The 17,959-nt window shown below is 39.6% G+C and overlaps 1 protein-coding gene across 1 annotated transcript; it reads right to left on the reverse strand.

Annotated features, from left to right (window-relative positions):
- Positions 1–429: 429 nt before the first annotated feature.
- Positions 430–9,693, reverse strand: LOC146390979 (Fc receptor-like protein 5). Its single transcript, XM_084922513.1, has 10 exons — positions 9,612–9,693; positions 7,920–8,192; positions 6,686–6,952; positions 4,564–4,842; positions 4,188–4,463; positions 3,686–3,985; positions 3,238–3,498; positions 2,750–2,998; positions 2,467–2,586; positions 430–455 (listed from the first exon to the last, which is right to left on the reverse strand). The coding sequence occupies exons 1-10, from the start codon at positions 9,691–9,693 to the stop codon at positions 430–432; spliced, it is 2,133 nt and encodes a 710-aa protein (XP_084778639.1).
- Positions 9,694–17,959: the final 8,266 nt, after the last annotated feature.

Raw genomic sequence — 17,959 nt, forward strand, 5'->3', positions numbered from 1 at the left:
CTTTTTCAACATGTCCCGATTCTTCTTACCAAGGCATTTTTTGACAAGTTAGAAAAGATTCTGTCACATTTCATATGGGGAGGGAAACAAGCTAGAATTCGCAAGTCTATTCTTCAGTCCTCTAAAACTGACGGTGGTCTTGGTCTGCCCAATTTTAGACACTACTATTGGGCAGCTAACATACAAAAACTTTTACATTGGGTTCATAACGACCCCCCTGCACCAGCCTGGGTACAAATGGAAACTGCATCTAGCTGTTACTCATTATCATCAATACTCAGCTCACCACTCCCATTTTCTCCAACCCTTGTTGGGGATAATCCAATAGCTAAGGAAACGGTAACTATTTGGCGACAGTTCAGAAAATACTTCGGGCTACTTGGACCGTCTTTGCTAACGCCTTTATCAAAAAATTGTAATTTTGCACCTTCAAACACTGATGCGGCCTTTAGCAGCTGGAAAGATAACGGACTTAGGACTGTTAAGGACTTGTACAGTCAGGACACCTTTCTATCTTTTGCTGACCTATCGTCTAAATACAACCTGCCTAATTCCAACTTTTTTCGTTATCTTCAGGCTAGAAATTTTGTAAAAACGCAGTTCCCTCACTTTCTCAATCGGCCTCCAGAAACAAATCTGGATATCATCCTGCAGACGAACCCTCATCAAAACAGACTGATATCAGCCTTGTATAAAATACTAGATGCTTTGGTCCCCAAATCCATTTCTCATATTAAGCTGAGATAGGAGGAAGAGCTACAGACAACCCTGCCAGAACAGCAGTGGGATTCTGCTTTGAAATTGATTCACTCGTCCTCAATTTGTGCTCGTCATGCTTTGATTCAGTGCAAGGTGGTCTATAAAGTACACTATACAAACGCAAAATTATCTAAAATCTATCTAACCATTAGTGATGCCTGTAGCAGATGCGGACTATCGCCTGCCGACCATGTCCTGTCGACACACTTAGCCAGGCATATGGCCAGACTGTCCCTCCTAACCCCCTCTCCGCAATTTTTGGCATTCCTCCCGACTTGAACTTATCTGGCCCCCTCAAACAGGCCCTAGCCTTTACCACTTTACTGGCCCGGAGGCTTATTCTGTTGAAGTGGAAGCTTCCCCACCCCCCCAACTTATGATCATTGGGTGAGAGATGTGCTCTTTAACTTAAAGTTGGAAAAACTTAGATTCTCTCTAAAAGGTTCTATTAGGGAATTTAACAAAATCTGGAAATCATTTCTCTTGCTGGTGGACACCATTACTTTACTTCCTGAGTCTGAAGTGAACTGAGCGAAGCTACATTATAATGTTTTTTTTTTTTTTTTTAAATCTTATTTATACCTTATCTATTTGTTTTTCCTTTTGTTTTGTTTGGTCCTTACTCTGCTTTTGTTTTCTCTGTTTTTGCCTTGTTTGTTTTTGTTTGTTTGTTTGTTTGCGGGGCGGGGGGGTTGTGGTTGTTGTTGTTTTTTGGGGGTTATGCTTGTTATGTGTATGGGTCCTGAGATGTTGTAGTTTTTTTTTTTGTTTGTTTGGTTTTTTTTGTGTGTGTGGGCAGAGACTGGTTCTCTGCAGTGTCTTGTCTAGTGTGGACCTGGTAGGGGGAGAATTCGGGTTGGGGGGTTGGAGGGTATAATGGACATACCACTGTTCTGAAATCAAGATTGACTTTACTGTTGCTAACTTTGTATGTCATTGTTGAAATCAATAAAACAAAGTTGGAACGAAAATTCACAGACTGAGCAGCAGGTTTATCATCGCCTCAACGTCCACCTTCATTGTAGTGTGTGTGACGCATACTAATTACGTCACAGGATGCTCAGCCACGTTGCTATTAGGGCGACCACACACATTAGGTGGTACTTGACTGTAACAGAAACCAGTCAATCCGATTCAAATAGTTGTGAGTTGATCCAAGTAGGTACTAATGCAGGGGTGGGCAATTCCAGGCCCCAAGGGCCGGTCTCCTGCAGGTTTTAGATCTCACCTTGGGTCAACACAACTGAATCACATGATTAGTTCGTTACCAGGCCTCTGGAGAACTTCAGGACATGTTGAGGACCTAATTTAGCCATTTAAATCAGCTGTGTTGGTTCAAGGACACATCTAAAACCTGCAGGGACACCGGTCTTCGAGGCCTGGAGTTGTCCACCCCTGTACTAATGGAAAAGGGGCATTAGTTATCACTGTGTTCCCACCTGTTTCCCATCATCTCATTATCCTGTGTTTTATAGACTGTCTCAATCTTCCTTTACTGTCACATCCTTCATCATAGTTTGTGTTAATAAGATTTGTAGAAATTTGGTTTCCTAGTTTTTTTTATTTGGATAACTTTCTAAGTTCTGTGATAAAGCTGTGTTTTAGTTTACTAACCGTGACAGATACTCAATGAAATGTCAATATCAATACTAATACTACTACTGCTAATTATAATAATTATAATAATAACAGAAAAGAGGCTCTTACACTTGGACTGTCTGCAGCGATACAACAAGAGCAGGAGAATAATAATGACAGAGACTCCACAAACCAGTCCAACAATCAACCACACAGGAGATGAAGAGCTGTCAGGTCCTGACACAGTTACTGTAAAAACAAATAGCAATTAATTATTAATAAATTATAATTTTATAAAAAAATACTTTTATAAAATGGAGCCAAGTGACTTTGAGACTTAAATCAGACAATCTAACGTTCCTTCTCAGTCATTGGTTTATAAAACTCCATCAGATGTTTTGATCCTGCTCACCTTTAACTGACATCCAGCTCTGTGCTGACTCTCTTCCTGAGTACTGACACTTGTAGAAACCTTCATCAGACTTTGACACTGCAGAGATCTTCAGCTCCCCTCGGGGATCATTTTGAATAAGTTTGTCATTGTGATAGAAAAACACATTGGAAAGTATTTTTTGTGTTCTCAAACTGCAGCTCAGACTAACAGAAGCTCCCTCAGTCACAGGATGAACAGGACTCACCAGGATAGGACCATTACCATCATCTGTGACACAATCACACACAATTGTTTCAGTCACATCAGCTGCTGCACACTTTGAGAAAAAGCTGACAAACAATAATAAGAACAGATTGTACAAATGTTCATCATGAACATCTGATCTTGTATTTTTAAAAACTGCTATTTCTCTAGATAAAATTACTTCACATACAGCAAAGCTGGGACAAATGTTCATGTGATGTTTGAATCATTCAAATCCAAGAAGTAAATGTATAATAACATACTCTGTACAGTGATGTTGACTGCACTGTTGAACTCTCCTGATCCAGACTCACACCAGTACACTCCAGTATCTGACTTTGATGTGTTGATGTTACATGTGGATCCAGTCATTCTCCTACAGTCAGAGTACAGTCGGCCGTCCTCAGAGAACTTCCTCACTCTCCACTCAGTGAAGTTTCCCTCACAGGTCAGTGAGACAGAGTCAGAGGTGAAGTGTTGCACTCTGTCAGGACTCACTGTGAGAGACGCTGCTGAATGAACATCTGGAAAAAACATGCAGTGAAGAGACAAAGCTCACAGATGTTAGGATTCAAAAGATCACTGTGAAAATATACGTTTGACTTTTGTGTGGTTCACATGAGTCTTGATAGTCATGCAGCCAGATTTACAGACTTTCAAATCATCAACATGAAAATTAAAAATAACTGAGACAAAATTCCTCAAACTGACCTGCAGACCAGACAAACTTTGGTTGACTGTGATCAGTGTGATACTCTGGGTCTCCTCTTCCAGCTCTGCACACATATCCTGCTGTGTGTGTCTGTCCATGAATGATGTAGGAGTCCTGTGCAGTCCCACTGCCATCAGGTAGCAGCTCATAACTGGAGGATTTCTCTGATAGATCAGGAACAGCTTTATACCAGTAGAAGCTCCATCCTGCAGACGGATGTTCAACCTCACAGTTCAGAGTTACTGAGGCTCCAGGACTCAGCCATGATGGAGACACAGTGAGGACAGGACGGGGTTCATCTGTTCAACAAAGATTTTCTCTCAATGTTTCGTCTCTTAACTCTGAATTCAATGTCACTAAAATGTTGACTCACAAATATTTATGATGAACTTTCAGAGTGAGACTATCTAAACATGTCAAATATCTCAACATGTACTAATAAAAACACATTTTTACAAACTGTTTCTATTTCCAGGTTAAATGAACTATGACTCTACTTACTGTCAGAAACTGTCAGTGTGACTGAATCACTCCACTCTGTTGTTTTATGCTGTGAACTTTTCATTCTGCCCTTACAGCGATAGTTTCCACTGTTGGATGATGAAGCAGATCTAATCCTGTATTCATTTTGATTTGGAGCTTTTATCATGCTGTTTGTTTCCCACTCATAACCCCACTCAGTGTCTCCTCCATGGATCTCACATCTGACAGTGATCGTCTCTCCTCTGTATATCTCAGACCAGTTTGGATACAGAGTCAAAACAGGCCTGATTGGGACTGTATTCAGGAAATGAACAAATGAATGACAAAAGGGGTAAATTTCCATCAGATACTTTTCATCAGGTAGTGATTTGGGGTTCATTAACTTTGAACTCACCAGTTTTCCCAATCCTGACTGACTGGCTGTCCTCTGTGTAGTAAACTGGGTTTCCTCTTCCTCCTCTGCACCTGTAGAGTCCTTCCTGTGAGACACTGATTTGTCCATTTGAGTGGAAAACTGTATCTTGTGTGGTCAGGGCTTCAGAGGATTTCTCATCTCTGTACCAGTAGTATTTCCATCCAGATGATGATGATGGGTTCACAGAGCAGGTCAGGGTCACACTGCCCCCTACTGGAACAGCTGTGTTATCAGCTCTCAGTTTGGCCTTTGGTTTATCTGCAGTTCAGTTTAGACAAAGAACAAAAGTCAATGACTGAATCAAACCAGTTGAAATAACTTGGTGGAAATATGGAAATAATAAATATCACATAACCTTAATGGTGAAGCTGCAACAAACTGTACAACTATCACACAAACACAACACTAATCTTTCATATTTAATTTGCTGCAGTTATAAGTTAAAAACACACATGAGGAACAATCAGTGGATTTAATGTTTCTTAGTGGATGTGGTGGAGCAGCTGAGACAGATTCAGCATTTGTTCTGCATTTCATCTTTCATGTATTAGAGCTGCACAGCAGAGAAGTTACTCTCATATGTTTTGTTCTCTTCACGGTGAATAAAAAGCTGCTGTTCAGGTTTTTGTTGTTGGAATAAAAACTAAACATTTTACTGACCAACATGAAAAACAGTTATAAAGCTGTAAGAAATAGAGATGGACCGATCTGATATTACGTATCGGTATCGATCTGATACTGACCTAAATTACTGGATCGGATATCGGAGAGAAATAAAAAATGTAATCCGATCCATTAAATATCACGAAAGCACCTCACAAAACTTGCGACATGGGGTAACTCAGCTCATAACCTTAGCACGTTGGAGCAGTATGCCTCATATGGTGTGCAAGACCTGTCAGCGGTCTGATTGAGCATTTGGAGCCTCGCTACCAAACCGGCATTTCAAGTTATCCCAGAGAGAAGTAAAGCAAGTGTGTAAGTTCATCTCTGAATGTTTGTAAAGCATTCCCACGTTAAGCTTAACAACCGATATATGGAGCGGCTGCCTCTTTTCTAACCCTCCCTCTCCTGTTGCTACTTCAATCATGAAACTGATCAATGATCAGCTGATCGGCTTTTCTGTCGCGAGTCCGTCTCTCTTGTTTGTTTTTGGCCCACTTTGCACCAGAAAGAGGAAACCAGCGGCTGAACAACAGCAGCACGTTTAACTTTGATAAGCTGTTGTTAGAATTTATTTAATATTACTTTCTACACCAGGATCCTTTTCTACGTAGCTGACGGCTGGTAACTGTGCAGGGGCGGATCTAGCAAAGTTTAGCCAGGGGGGCCAATAGGGCATGAACAGGGAAAAGGGGGCACAAAGACATACTCTCATTTAAAATGTCTAGCTTTTAATAAATAATTATCTGAATCTTACACCCAAAGTTTTAATCTGATGTAAAATATATAAAAGTCCATTACTGTATATAGCAACTATTAAGTCTAATATACCCTAGTAAGCTATAGTACTTTTTCCATCTGTGCAGTCTGTAATTCTGTTGAAGAAAGATGTTGAATCTATTTAATTATTGTGGAAAAATAATTGATTTCTGTGCATTTTTTTAAACACGTGCATTAAATTAAAGTTGATTACGTCGATTAATCATCGGGAGGCGGACGCTGGGGGGTGGTTCCCTATTTGTTTTTTGCTGGGAGTTTGCAACCCTATTAGTTAGGTTGCTTAATATTTCCGCAAAGTACTCTTTAAAATACCAGAATAGGGAGGAATGTGTAGGTTTAAGTTTATTAGATTGATCAGTGTTGCTAAACTCTTAAATATTTTGGGTGCAGTGTATTTTTTGCATACAGGTATAACAGAATAGCTTTAGTATTTTGTTTTTTTTTAAACTTGAGTATGAACATATACAAAATGCAGCAAGATATTAAAAAAACAGTTTTATTGATTAAAAAATACACTATATCGGATTCATATCATTATCGGCAGATATCCAAATTTATGATATCGGTATCGCACATAAAAAAGTGGTATTGTTCCATCTCTAGTAAGAAAGGAGAAGTGCTTTTTCCTTATTTAGATACTCTGGATGAAAGATCTTACATGATACAGTCAGTGTGATGATATCACTCCACTCTGAGAAGAAATAGTCCCTTCTGCCCCGGCAGCTGTATCCTCCACTGTCAGACTCAGTAGCTCTGATGATTCTGTATTCATTGGATGTTGGAGGTGTGTTTAACTTGGCTGCTCTCCATTCATATGTCCACTGAGCTCCTTCACCTCCCTGAATCTCACATCTGACAGTGACTGTCTCACCGCTGTATATCTGAGTCCAGGATGGCTGCAGGGTCACAGTGGGCTTACTGGGAACTGTTCACAGGAAAATATCCAGTTAGAGACAAATAGAAACATATGATGAACAGAAAAATATCATGATTTCTATTCTATTCTTTCATGAACCAAGAGGAGCGTCAGCTTTCATCAACATTTGTCTGGGAGGGAGACAAGTTGAGGACAAGCCCCTCAACTCCAGACCTGGGCCTGCTGAAGGTTGCCAGCGATTGGAAGATGCACGTGGACTTGGATCAGAGGCTAATTTTTCCCACAGAGATCGTAGCTGCTACTCTGCGACCAGACCTCGTGGGTAAGTATTTCTCAGTTGCAGTGAGTAGATAGAATAAAATAAACTGTAGAAAACTAAACAGCAGAAAGAAGAAGAGAAATCACAATTTTAACATAAACCAGTGACACCCTCGGGGCCTGATCAACCCTGGCAGGGCCTCCTTGGATGAGGGTGTCTAGTGATAATGGCCGAAACACCCGATGAATCCAAGGTCCATTACTGATGATGTGTCCCAAATTTTAAAATGATAATGTAGATCAGATCTCTAATCCCTAAACCTAACAAAGGAAAAATGGCAGGTTAGCCTGGGTAAAAGACCGAAGGTTGAGGCATACAACCATGTGTGCCACTGGTAAAGTTTCTGGGCTGCTTTTCCTTATAACAGCCATCCCCCAAGATTTTCTCCATTTAAAGAAATGCATTGTCAGGGATTGTAACATCTAGTCCTTTTTACTGAATCATATAATAATAATAACACATGTGCTGTTAGAATTCGATTTCACTTAGAGACAAATAGAAATATAAAGATCAAAAATAAGACTGAATAAATCTATTTTTCCATTTCCCACCTTCACAAATGATTTTAATGAACAGAAAACTCAGAGTTTGCCTCATCTCAAGGTTAACAAACTCACAGGTGTGAGATAAGGCTGTTAGCACAGATCACATAATGATCTCTCAGCTTGGCAGAAATAAAAAAAAAAGTAAACTCACGTGTTTCCTGAACTGTGACGTCACTGCTGTCCTCTGTGTAGTAAACTGGATCTCCTCTCCCTCCTCTGCAGTGGTACAGACCTCCTTGTGAGACACTAATAACTCTGTTTTCTTCATTTCCTCTCATGAGCTGAGCTTTAGAAGAGACTGAATCACGTCTGAACCAGTCAAACTTCCAGCCAGCAGAGCCCTCCACAGAGCAGCTCAGTGTCACACTGCCCCCTGCTGGTAGGACTGAACTTTGTGCTGTCAGTGTGGCTCTGGGTTTACTTGCTGTTGAAGAAACAAAATATATGGAAGCCCGTTTCCGCCACTAAATAAAAACAAAAAAGCTAGTATCCATAACTCGAAATTTCGACTTATTAACTTGAAATTTCGAGAAAAGTAACTCGAAATTTCGAGAAATATAACTCAAAATTTCGAGTTACTTTTCTCAAAATTTCGAGTTAGCTCTGCCAATCAAAAATATACGTGAATGAGGTCGCTTTCTTGTTACCCGGAAGCATATGGCGCAGAGGAACGCGCTCTCAAAAACGGATCCCAACAAATTGGCGCTTTCGCGAGTACGTTTGCTGATAGTAACACCATGTGATTCAGCTAATAACACAGGGATTTCATCATTTGTGAAGCCAGGCTGAAAACACTCAGCAATCTGTGCATTCACGACTGGATGTAATACCGGTAGCTTAGCTGTAGCATTTGTAGCTGAGGGCTTCAGCTTCCGGGTAACAAGGAAATGACGTCATTCACGTAGATTACTGATTGGCAGCGCTAACTCGAAATTTCGAGTTACTTTTCTCAAAATTTTGAGTTAATAAATCGAAATTTCGAGTTAATATGTCGAAATTTCGAGAAAGTAACTCGAAATTTTGAGAAAATAACTTGGAATTTCGAGAAAATAACTCGAAATTTTGAGTTATGGATCCTTTTTTTTTTTTCTAGTGGCGGAAACGGGCTTCCATAAAAATAGGTAAAACATTAAATTGTCACCACGAATAAGTTTCTTACAGTACAGATCACACTTTAAACATTCACAGAGTAATTTATCTACAAACACAAACAGAAATTAGTTTCCCTGCATGTGACACATTGGACTGTTTAACAAACTAAATATTTCACTGATTTATGATTCTCTTATCAAACTGTCATCTCTGTACGTTCCTCTTTAACCCTCATGTTGTGTTCATTTTCTGTTAAACATTTTTTGTTCTGTCAAAAATGGCCGTTCCATTAAGATCATCATAAAAATTATAATAACATAAAAACTATAATAATAGATTTATTATCACCACTTGTTGTGTTTGGTCTTTTTATCAAGTTCTTGTGAACATTACAGTTTTTGAACGTCTGTTATTTCTGGTCTGTTTGTCTCTTAATCTGAGTTTATGCACCTTTGAGTTGTGAAAAACATCATTTTCAGGTTATTTTGACTATAATAAATAACCAGATAAAGGATAATATGCTGTTTATCACAGACTCATTTGGGTCAAAGTTACCAAGAACATTTGTTTTGAAACCATTTAAAATGTATATACAGTCACAAAGTGACACCTGTGGTGTTGCTGGTCAAACTGATGAGGCATATTTCATTTGTTTGTAGAGGAAATGATCCCAAAGTTAAACTTGCTTCTGACACAGCTCCTGACCAAGAGCGCAGGAGATGAAGAAATTATCATCTTATGTCACTGAGACCTCCAATCATCTTCAGATCCTCATACTTCACTTGGTTCTTTTCAGCAACACCGTCTGCAGGTTTCCCAGTATAAACCTGCATGTTCCAGGTATAATTTGTCCTGGCATCACATGGTGCCCAAATCTTTATGCCATATTTAGAAAGCTTGTTTGGCATATACTGTTTGAAAGGGCAGCATCCCCTAAAGCAACCAGACCCAAATCCACTGTCACATTTAGACTTGGGATACGGATGAGTGGCTGCTGCTCCACACACTTGTCCCAAATTTCTCTGATCTCTGCAGATTTGTCTTGTCAACAACGCCATGGTCTTGTATCACTGTTGTCAAAGTTAATCACCCGCAACAACATGTAAAACTTCTCTAGTGACATGATGGCCTGAAAAATTGTCCCACTACTCTGCATCTCATAAACTGCTGGTAAATTAATTTCTGGATCTGTACACATCACTCAAAATCAAAAGACCCATATATGCTGTAACAGTCACAATGGTGTGGTGTCTCTTTAAGACAACCCAAGTCGAGGGTTAATGTTGTCATCAGTATGCGCCACTGCTCTCTGTGATTGTGTGGACATGTGCTTGCACGCTAGTGCATGAGGAGGGACGGATTTTATGTTTTACCTCTCCAGACACCTTTGTTTGCAACGTTATGGGTTGTACGAACACTGCACGCTATGTTTGTTAAGCTGCAGCTGTTCAACCGGGCTTATATGGTTGACAAAGAGAAGGGTTATTAAAGAACACACTGTGGAATCCCCAACGCCAGTGTGAGTGTGTATTCTTTTGACTATCCTGCTAAGTGTTTTTGCCGCCTCCTCTCAACCACTAAACACAACCCGACGTTACAATGCTTTGGTGTCTTTCTGGGTTACCTCCTTCCAACTAGCTTTGTAAATCTGTTTCCTCTCCAAGTTGCTCAAGTTTACCTCTTTGGTTTTGAAAGACAGTTAGAAACCATTCAAAGGGAGATTTGATGTCCTCAAGGATACAGAACATTTTGTAGGTCCTGTAATCATCCTGATGGGATTTTCAGCTGATGATTGAACATTTTTGACCAGGAACACATGTAATGCAGTTTTTTAATGTCTGCTGAAATCCTCTTTGTGGACAAAGATATGGAATTTTAGGTCAATCTTCTCAAATTAAATAAATTTCCCAGCGATAAAACTTTCAATTTAGTAACATTTGACCGGAACACAACATGATGGTTAAACTGCTGATACTTTAAGAGCCTCCATGGTGTCTCTCCTTTCTGTTTGCACAGTGAGTAAAACTGTTGTCCTGAGCTGCCTGCAGACAGCTGGATCATTGTTGGAGTTTTCCTGTTAAGACTGTCACGGTCCTGAGTCTGTGGACTCAGTGTTTTCCTGTTTGTATTAGTTATCCTTGATTTCATGATGTGTTTTGATTCTCTTGGTTTTGATTTCTGTCGCTAGTATTCCTAACTCCTTAGTTCCTTGGCATTTCTTGTGTTCTAGTTCTTAGGTTGTGGTTCTGTGTTACTTTGTTTAGTGTACAGTCATTTCTGCCAGTGTGTCCCTTGTTGTCTGTCAACTGTATCCCCTAGTTTAGTCCGCGTCTGTTAAGTTTCCTGTTTTACTTTGAAAGTCTGTGTACTATGTCAGTGTGTTGAGTTTTGCCTCCCAGCTGTGTTCTCCTCCTGTTTCACATTCCTTAATCACCTCAGTATGTATTTAAGCCCTGTGTTTTTCCCTGCCAGTTGTTGCGTCCTCCACGTTTGTTGTGTGTGTATTCTTCGTCGTCTGTCTCCAGGTTAAGTCATGCCACGCTATGCATCTTCAGTCTAGTTAGTTTGTGTTTTGTTTATGTATTCCCAGTTTTGTCGCACCAGCAAATAAAGCTGCCATTTAAGTTAATGTTTTGTCTCCGAGTCCTGCACTTGGGTCCAGCCACACAACTCATCGTGACAAAGACAGATGTAAACATGAAAACATGAAATGTCAGCATGAATCATGGTCCAACTCACATGAAACTGTCAGTCTGAAGGCATCACTCCATCCTGTGAAGAGATAGTCACTGCTACCCCGACATCTGTAGTCTCCACTGTGGGACACTGAAACTCTGCTGATCCTGTATTCACTGGATGTTGGAGGGCTGTTTGTGTTGGGTGCTGTCCATTCATATGTCCACACCTTTCCTTCACCTCCCTGAATCTCACATCTGAGAGTGATTGTCTCACCAGTGAATATCTGAGACCAGCTGTGCTGCAGTTTCACAGCAGGCAGAACTGTTCAACAAACAAATAAACAGAAACAAATCAAGTGGGAGAAAAATAAATTTAAATATATTAAGTCTTACTTTAATTTAAACATGAATTTGTTGCATTTCAGAAAAAAACTATAAACATTCACCTTGTTTCTGAATTGTAACTGCAGCACTGTCCACTGTGGAGAAAACTGGATCTCCTCTCCCTCCTCTGCAGTAATAGATGCCTCCTTCTGAAATACTGATCGTGTGCTCTGATGTTCCAGCTCCTATTTTCTGAGCTCCAGAAAACTGTGAATCACGTCTGAACCAGTCAAACTTCCAGCCAGCAGAGCCCTCCACAGAGCAGCTCAGTGTCACACTGCCCCCTGCTGGTATGACTGAACTTTGTGCTGTCAGTGTGGCTCTGGGTTTACTTGCTGCTGTAGTTACAGGAAAAGATAAACATCGGATTGTCACTTACTTCAGGAATAATGTCTTTATAGTGAATTAAGTTTTAAAAGAAAAAGTAAAAATTCAAGAAAAATAAAGAAGTTTGTAATATGTTGAATTCAGTAAGAGCTTAAGAGCTCACAACTGTGTGTTAAGAAAATGGATGAATGGGAAGGAAACAACTGTCTTCAAATTTGATCAGAATCAACAATCTCAGCTAACTGTTAGCCAGCTAGAGAGCCAGGAGCTACCACTGGATGTATATAACATGATGAAAATCAGAGTGAATCAAGAATCAGGTGAGAGTGTTTTTATGCTCTGCCACCAAACTGTACTCCTAAATGCAGAGATAACTGTTAGCTGATCTGAGGCCAGTTGATCGTGGATGCTCTTAGCATCAAGATTTTTTGTTAATATGCCTTTTTGTTAAATATCCGACTTGTTATAAGGATCATGATCACATAAATATATATGCATAAAGATGCATAACCAATGCACAGTCAGCAGCATTTATCAGTCATCATAATGTTTTTCATACTGTATGCTATCCCCGACCCCAACCAGGGCTGTGCTGTGATAACAGAACTCTTCTCTGTTGATGATCAGCCTTTTCTTTTTTCAGCATCTGTATTTTCAGACAGCAGCTCTGCTCATTCTGTATTTATTGATCATGTTTGTTCAGCTTAAAATAAATTTTAAAACAAATAAATAAAGTAATTGTGTCATAATTCAGAGCTGCAGTGGTGAAAACCACACACATGCAGATATTGAAGGCACTGAGTTCATTACATCCGTGTTTAATATTTATGTTACAAAGTTTTTTCACTCTGGTGATAACTGTGTTTTTTTATCACCACATTTAAAACTGTTTCTCACTGATCTTGTTACTAAAATAACAATATTACCGAATGAAATGTGTCCAACTTACATGATACAGTCAGTGTGATGATGTCACCGCACAATGTAAAAGTGCAGCATTTGTATTCTCCACTGTGAGACTCTGTAGCTCTGCTGATTCTGTATTCAGATGTTGACGGTGGTTCTAACTTGGCTGATGACATTATAAACATCGAATGGCTTCCATCACTTTCCTGAATCTCACATCTGACAGTGACTGTCTCACTGCTGTATATCTGAGTCAAGGGTGGTTCGAGGATCACGGTGGGCTTAATGGGAACTGTTCATATAAAAACATCAAGTTAGAGATTGATGGAAGCATAAAGTCATTTTGAAGATGTCCTGATTTTTATTGCTGCTGTTAAGAGTCAAAAGATTTACTGCATCCTGGTGACATTTGGACTTGAAAATAATAAGATGTGTTTTCATGAAACAAATTAAACCATATAAATATTCTGAATAAAACAACAGAGTGACTGCACAGATCTGTGAGGCTGAGATCAACACATAAACACACAAAGTCAGAGTTTGTTATTTGTCCGTGTGAGCTGTCCACTTTTAAATTGTAACAGGAAGTTTTATTTTATTAACGTTGAGCCGTTATTTTTGCATTTTCATCTTTACATTTATGACCACAGTTTTCATGAGTTCTTGAGGATTTATTAAATAAATAAATTATTAATATTATGAGGATTCAGTTACTGAACAGTGTCTCAGCTAATCGAGACACTTGCCTGTAGTTTAAACATGATAATCCCCTGTAGTTGCCTTTTATGTCTTATCCTGAACACTTCACAGCTGAAAACACATGATTGAATATTTTCTGTATCAGGGAAAGGAGCACAAATAACACGAGAAGTGGCTGCAGATATTCAAATGTAAAATTCTTGAAACAAGTAAAGTCATCCTCAAATACACAAATGTGTCTACGCATGAACTGAAGATAGCATCAAGAAGATTTACTGAGCTTACATCATTCAGTGAACTGTGCACATTTACAGCTGGTATAAACGCTGGTTTCTAAATCAATCTCCTCGTCTGTTTGGAGAATCTTTTTTTTTTTCTGAATTTATAAACTCAGCAGTTTCCTGAATGATGATTGCATCACTTTATTCTATGACTGACCCTGTTGTGTTCCTGTGCAGGTGTACCCATGCCTGTGTACCCTTGGAAAGAGCAGTGGCCACCACATCAACACATGTCATACCATGAGCTCTATGAACTCTTCCAATCTGGCTTCAGAACACGACACAGCACTGAGACTGTTCTTATCCTCATCCTCCTGGACCTCTCTGCAGCCCTCACACCATCCTTCCTTCCTGCGTAATCAATCATCGTCTTCTCACTGGTACCGTGCTCTCTTGCTTTCAGTCAAACCTCTCCAACAGAGCACAGTTTGTCTTTGTCACCATGGGAGACTTCAGCTCCACCTCTGCTCCAGTTAACCACTGTGTGCCCCAAGGTTCTGTGCTTACTTACAAATCCCTCAATGCCCTGGCACCTTAGTATCTCTGACCTGCTGCAACTACACAGTCTTGGATGCTATGGTCCGAAGCCAAGAGTCTGCTTTCTGTCCCTCACACAAACGTCAATGCCTTTGGGACAGAGTCTTCAGTGCAGCGCCCCCCACCTTTGGGAACTCTCTTCCATATGAGATTTGTAATTCCCTGTAACTGGAATCCTTAAAAAACTTCTCGAAACTCACCTCTTCAGCAAAATCCTAAACCTATAACTTTTTATTATTGTTATTGTTGTTGTTGTTGTTGTTGATGATGATGTTATTGATTCAAAATCGCAACCAGGAAAATTGTGATTACAGTATCTGACTTACTTCATTGTTAATATACTGATTTTGTGCCTTAAATAAAACGATGCACAAACAGAGAGACAGGATGTGATTTCAAATGGTGCATGAAATATGAAATATCGGAGCAAAATTATACATATTTTATAAATGTGAAGAAAAGAATAACAAACATTTCTCACCTTCAGCATTAATGTAGAAGAGAGTATCGAGCACTAAAGTAAAGATTAAACATCATCAGGATCAAACTGACAGAAAATCAAAGTCAAAATGAACAAAAGTATTTTTAAAGATTAATTTTCACATGACACAGTTACTGCTCATCACAATCTTTCTATGCACATTTAGTATTTGTATTAATTTAGTAACAAGTTTGAAACATAAAAAACTATTATAACATTTTTAGTACCCTAAAAATTGTATATATTTGTAAAACAATATGAATATATGAACTTGTACACAACAATGAGTCAAGTGCAACAAGCAGCGATGTATCCAACACGATACTCCAGACTAAACTGAACCAAGGAACCAGCCAACATTTGTCTGTAACTATCATAAACATCACAAATATGCTTTGTTCAAACTCTCAGATAAACACTTCAAACCAGTGATACACTCTAATTCTCACACATGAGAAACACTTTCATTAATCAGTGCCATTCAAACAATGTCACAAATGTACTTACGCAATAACCCCGTCATGCAGAGCAAAGAGTGCCCCATCCTCACATCCAGCCCTGCTGCACTCTGATCCTCAGCTGATCTCAAACACTTTGACTTTACATCAATAATAAAAAGAGAAGCTGCATTTAATACAGATAAGACCAGAGTGTTTCTTCTGACTGTGGCCTCTCTGTGCTTCCTTTCCTTTAATACAAACCTCAAACAGCTCCTGTAGCTTTGACCACAGCAGTCGTGTGACGTGTTCACATTTCCTGTCCACTGCAAACATGCAGGCTTGCTTCTTGTGTTTTCTTCTTACCTTCTGTTGTTTCAGGTCAGGTGACATATTTACCAGCTCATAATTATGTTTTATTCTCAGAGGCTGTCAGTCACCTACCTTCTTTCCTCAGGTGACCATAATATGTCACATGATAGGGTGAGGCAAGCTCTCACCCTGATCTCACCCAAAATCTCCAGTGGTAATCTCTGAATAAGTCAAAAAACTTTAAATTCTGAGTTCCCAGATGTCGGATGTTTTTTCATTGAATGCCCCCTCAACTCAGATTTTCCACTCGGAAAGTCTGAGCAGACAAACATACAGTGAGTTAGTCCAAAAACGTTTAGGTCCATAATGACGCACATCTTTTTTCACACCTTGGCTCATGGGATGACACACATGATTAAAAATGGGTGTATAACCCTCTTAAGGGACAACCTCCCACTAAGATTAAACACTCGGGACTCTCCACCATTTGCTTTTAGAAGTGAAGAAGCCTCTTAGATGAGAGGTGAGACGTCTTCAAGAAACTTAAGGAAGTTTAGTGACTTTCTTTCCAAACTCCTTAGACTACCATGACCTGGATGACTGAGAACCTACACAGATATTAAACAATAAGACAAATGTACAGAGGTACAGTGGTTCGTACTGTTACCTCACAGGAAGAAGTTTGTCGGTTTGAATCCACCAGCTGGGCTTTTTGTGTGGAGTTTGCATGTTCTCCCTCCACCTGTCTGGGTTCTCTCCAGCTACTCTGGCTACTCTGTTAGTCCCCTCTATATGAGCCTACAGTGTACCTCAGTTTTTCAATCAATCAAAACACATGGCAATGGCCATTGTCAATATACAGTCTATAATATCAATCACAGGTAAAGCACACAAACACAGCCTCCATCCTTCATTCCCAAAAAGTTGATTCTGATCATCTGGATGTAGAGTTTTCAGTGAGAAATACTTTTCTTCACTCATCCAAGTGACTCCTTCAGTCTCAGCTGACTGCAGGTTTCCCCAACATTATAAACAGTGCTGTTTATAAGGCTTCACATAAAAGTACTGACCCTCGTATGTGAAGTAGGTGGAATGAAGACACACTTCCAACAGCAAACACACTTGGTCGGTGCTGAGAGTGGTCCTGTTGCTGAGGTTGGGGTCATTTTGTAATCTCTTACAAACTACCTCCACTGCTCCAGTGACTGGAACACAAGTGAAGAGAGATGTAACATTGTACGAGACCATTGTTTCATCTGCCTCCATAATAACATCTCGTACCCTCTCAACAAAATCCAAGGTGTTCTGGATGTGGTGTTTAGACTGCCTATCAACGGGTTGAGGATTAAAGCCAGCTATAACTTTGAGATGTTATAGGTGACCAATTGGATCATACAGACAATTGGTCTTAAAGGCACAGCATTCATTAAAACATACAGACTTGGTGTGGCTTCCCCTGGGTATAGACTGTGGAATGAGGTCAGGTCAATAGCTTTGTGCTATTGTAACTGCTTCAGACAATCGATCAGCCTCTTTGCTTAACCACAACCTGGGTCTCGTTTCAGGGCCTCACAAGTATTTTGTCACTGAGTAGTGCCAAACTCCATCCTACATCCTGTCACTTTCTTACAAAGGTTATGATTAAGGTTTGTTGCAGTATCATCTACACACACTCACAAACATGTTGATATCCAAGTGTTTTATATTGTTTAACAGCAGGTGTGTTTCTCCATCCCTCCACTTTTCTGTGGGAAAGGAAAAATACATTAAGACTTAACGTCCTGTTTTTCGCTTATTTGTAGCTTATACGTTGAAGTAAGTGGAGTGTTTCAGTACATATCAATATTTTAAGAGTTTATAATGCTTCAAGATATGACGTCTAAAAAAACCTAAAAACTTGGGGACTCTGTGATACTGCAGATTCCAGCAGGATAGGGCTGTTCAATATAACGATATGTATCGGATGACGATATAAAAACGTCTATCGTTTCCTATTACAGCAATATTTTTTTCATCGTTTTAATGGCCACTATAGTGGCTTTATTCATTTCTTAAAG

The sequence above is a fragment of the Perissodus microlepis genome, chromosome 3, assembly GCF_051167445.1.
Source record: "Perissodus microlepis isolate ML-2025 ecotype Zambia chromosome 3, ASM5116744v1, whole genome shotgun sequence".
NCBI classification, from domain to species: domain Eukaryota; kingdom Metazoa; phylum Chordata; class Actinopteri; order Cichliformes; family Cichlidae; genus Perissodus; species Perissodus microlepis.

Excerpts from the sequence above, each read along its gene's own strand:
- LOC146390979 (XM_084922513.1), bottom strand. The coding sequence starts at position 9,693 with ATGCAGGTTTATACTGGGAAACCTGCAGACGGTGTTGCTGAAAAGAAC. Across the intron at positions 4,464-4,563 it reads AGTCAGGATTGGGAAAACTG|TCCCAATCAGGCCTGTTTTG; the intron begins GTGAGTTCAAAG and ends TCCTGAATACAG. Across the intron at positions 3,499-3,685 it reads AAAGTTTGTCTGGTCTGCAG|ATGTTCATTCAGCAGCGTCT; the intron begins GTCAGTTTGAGG and ends TGTTTTTTCCAG.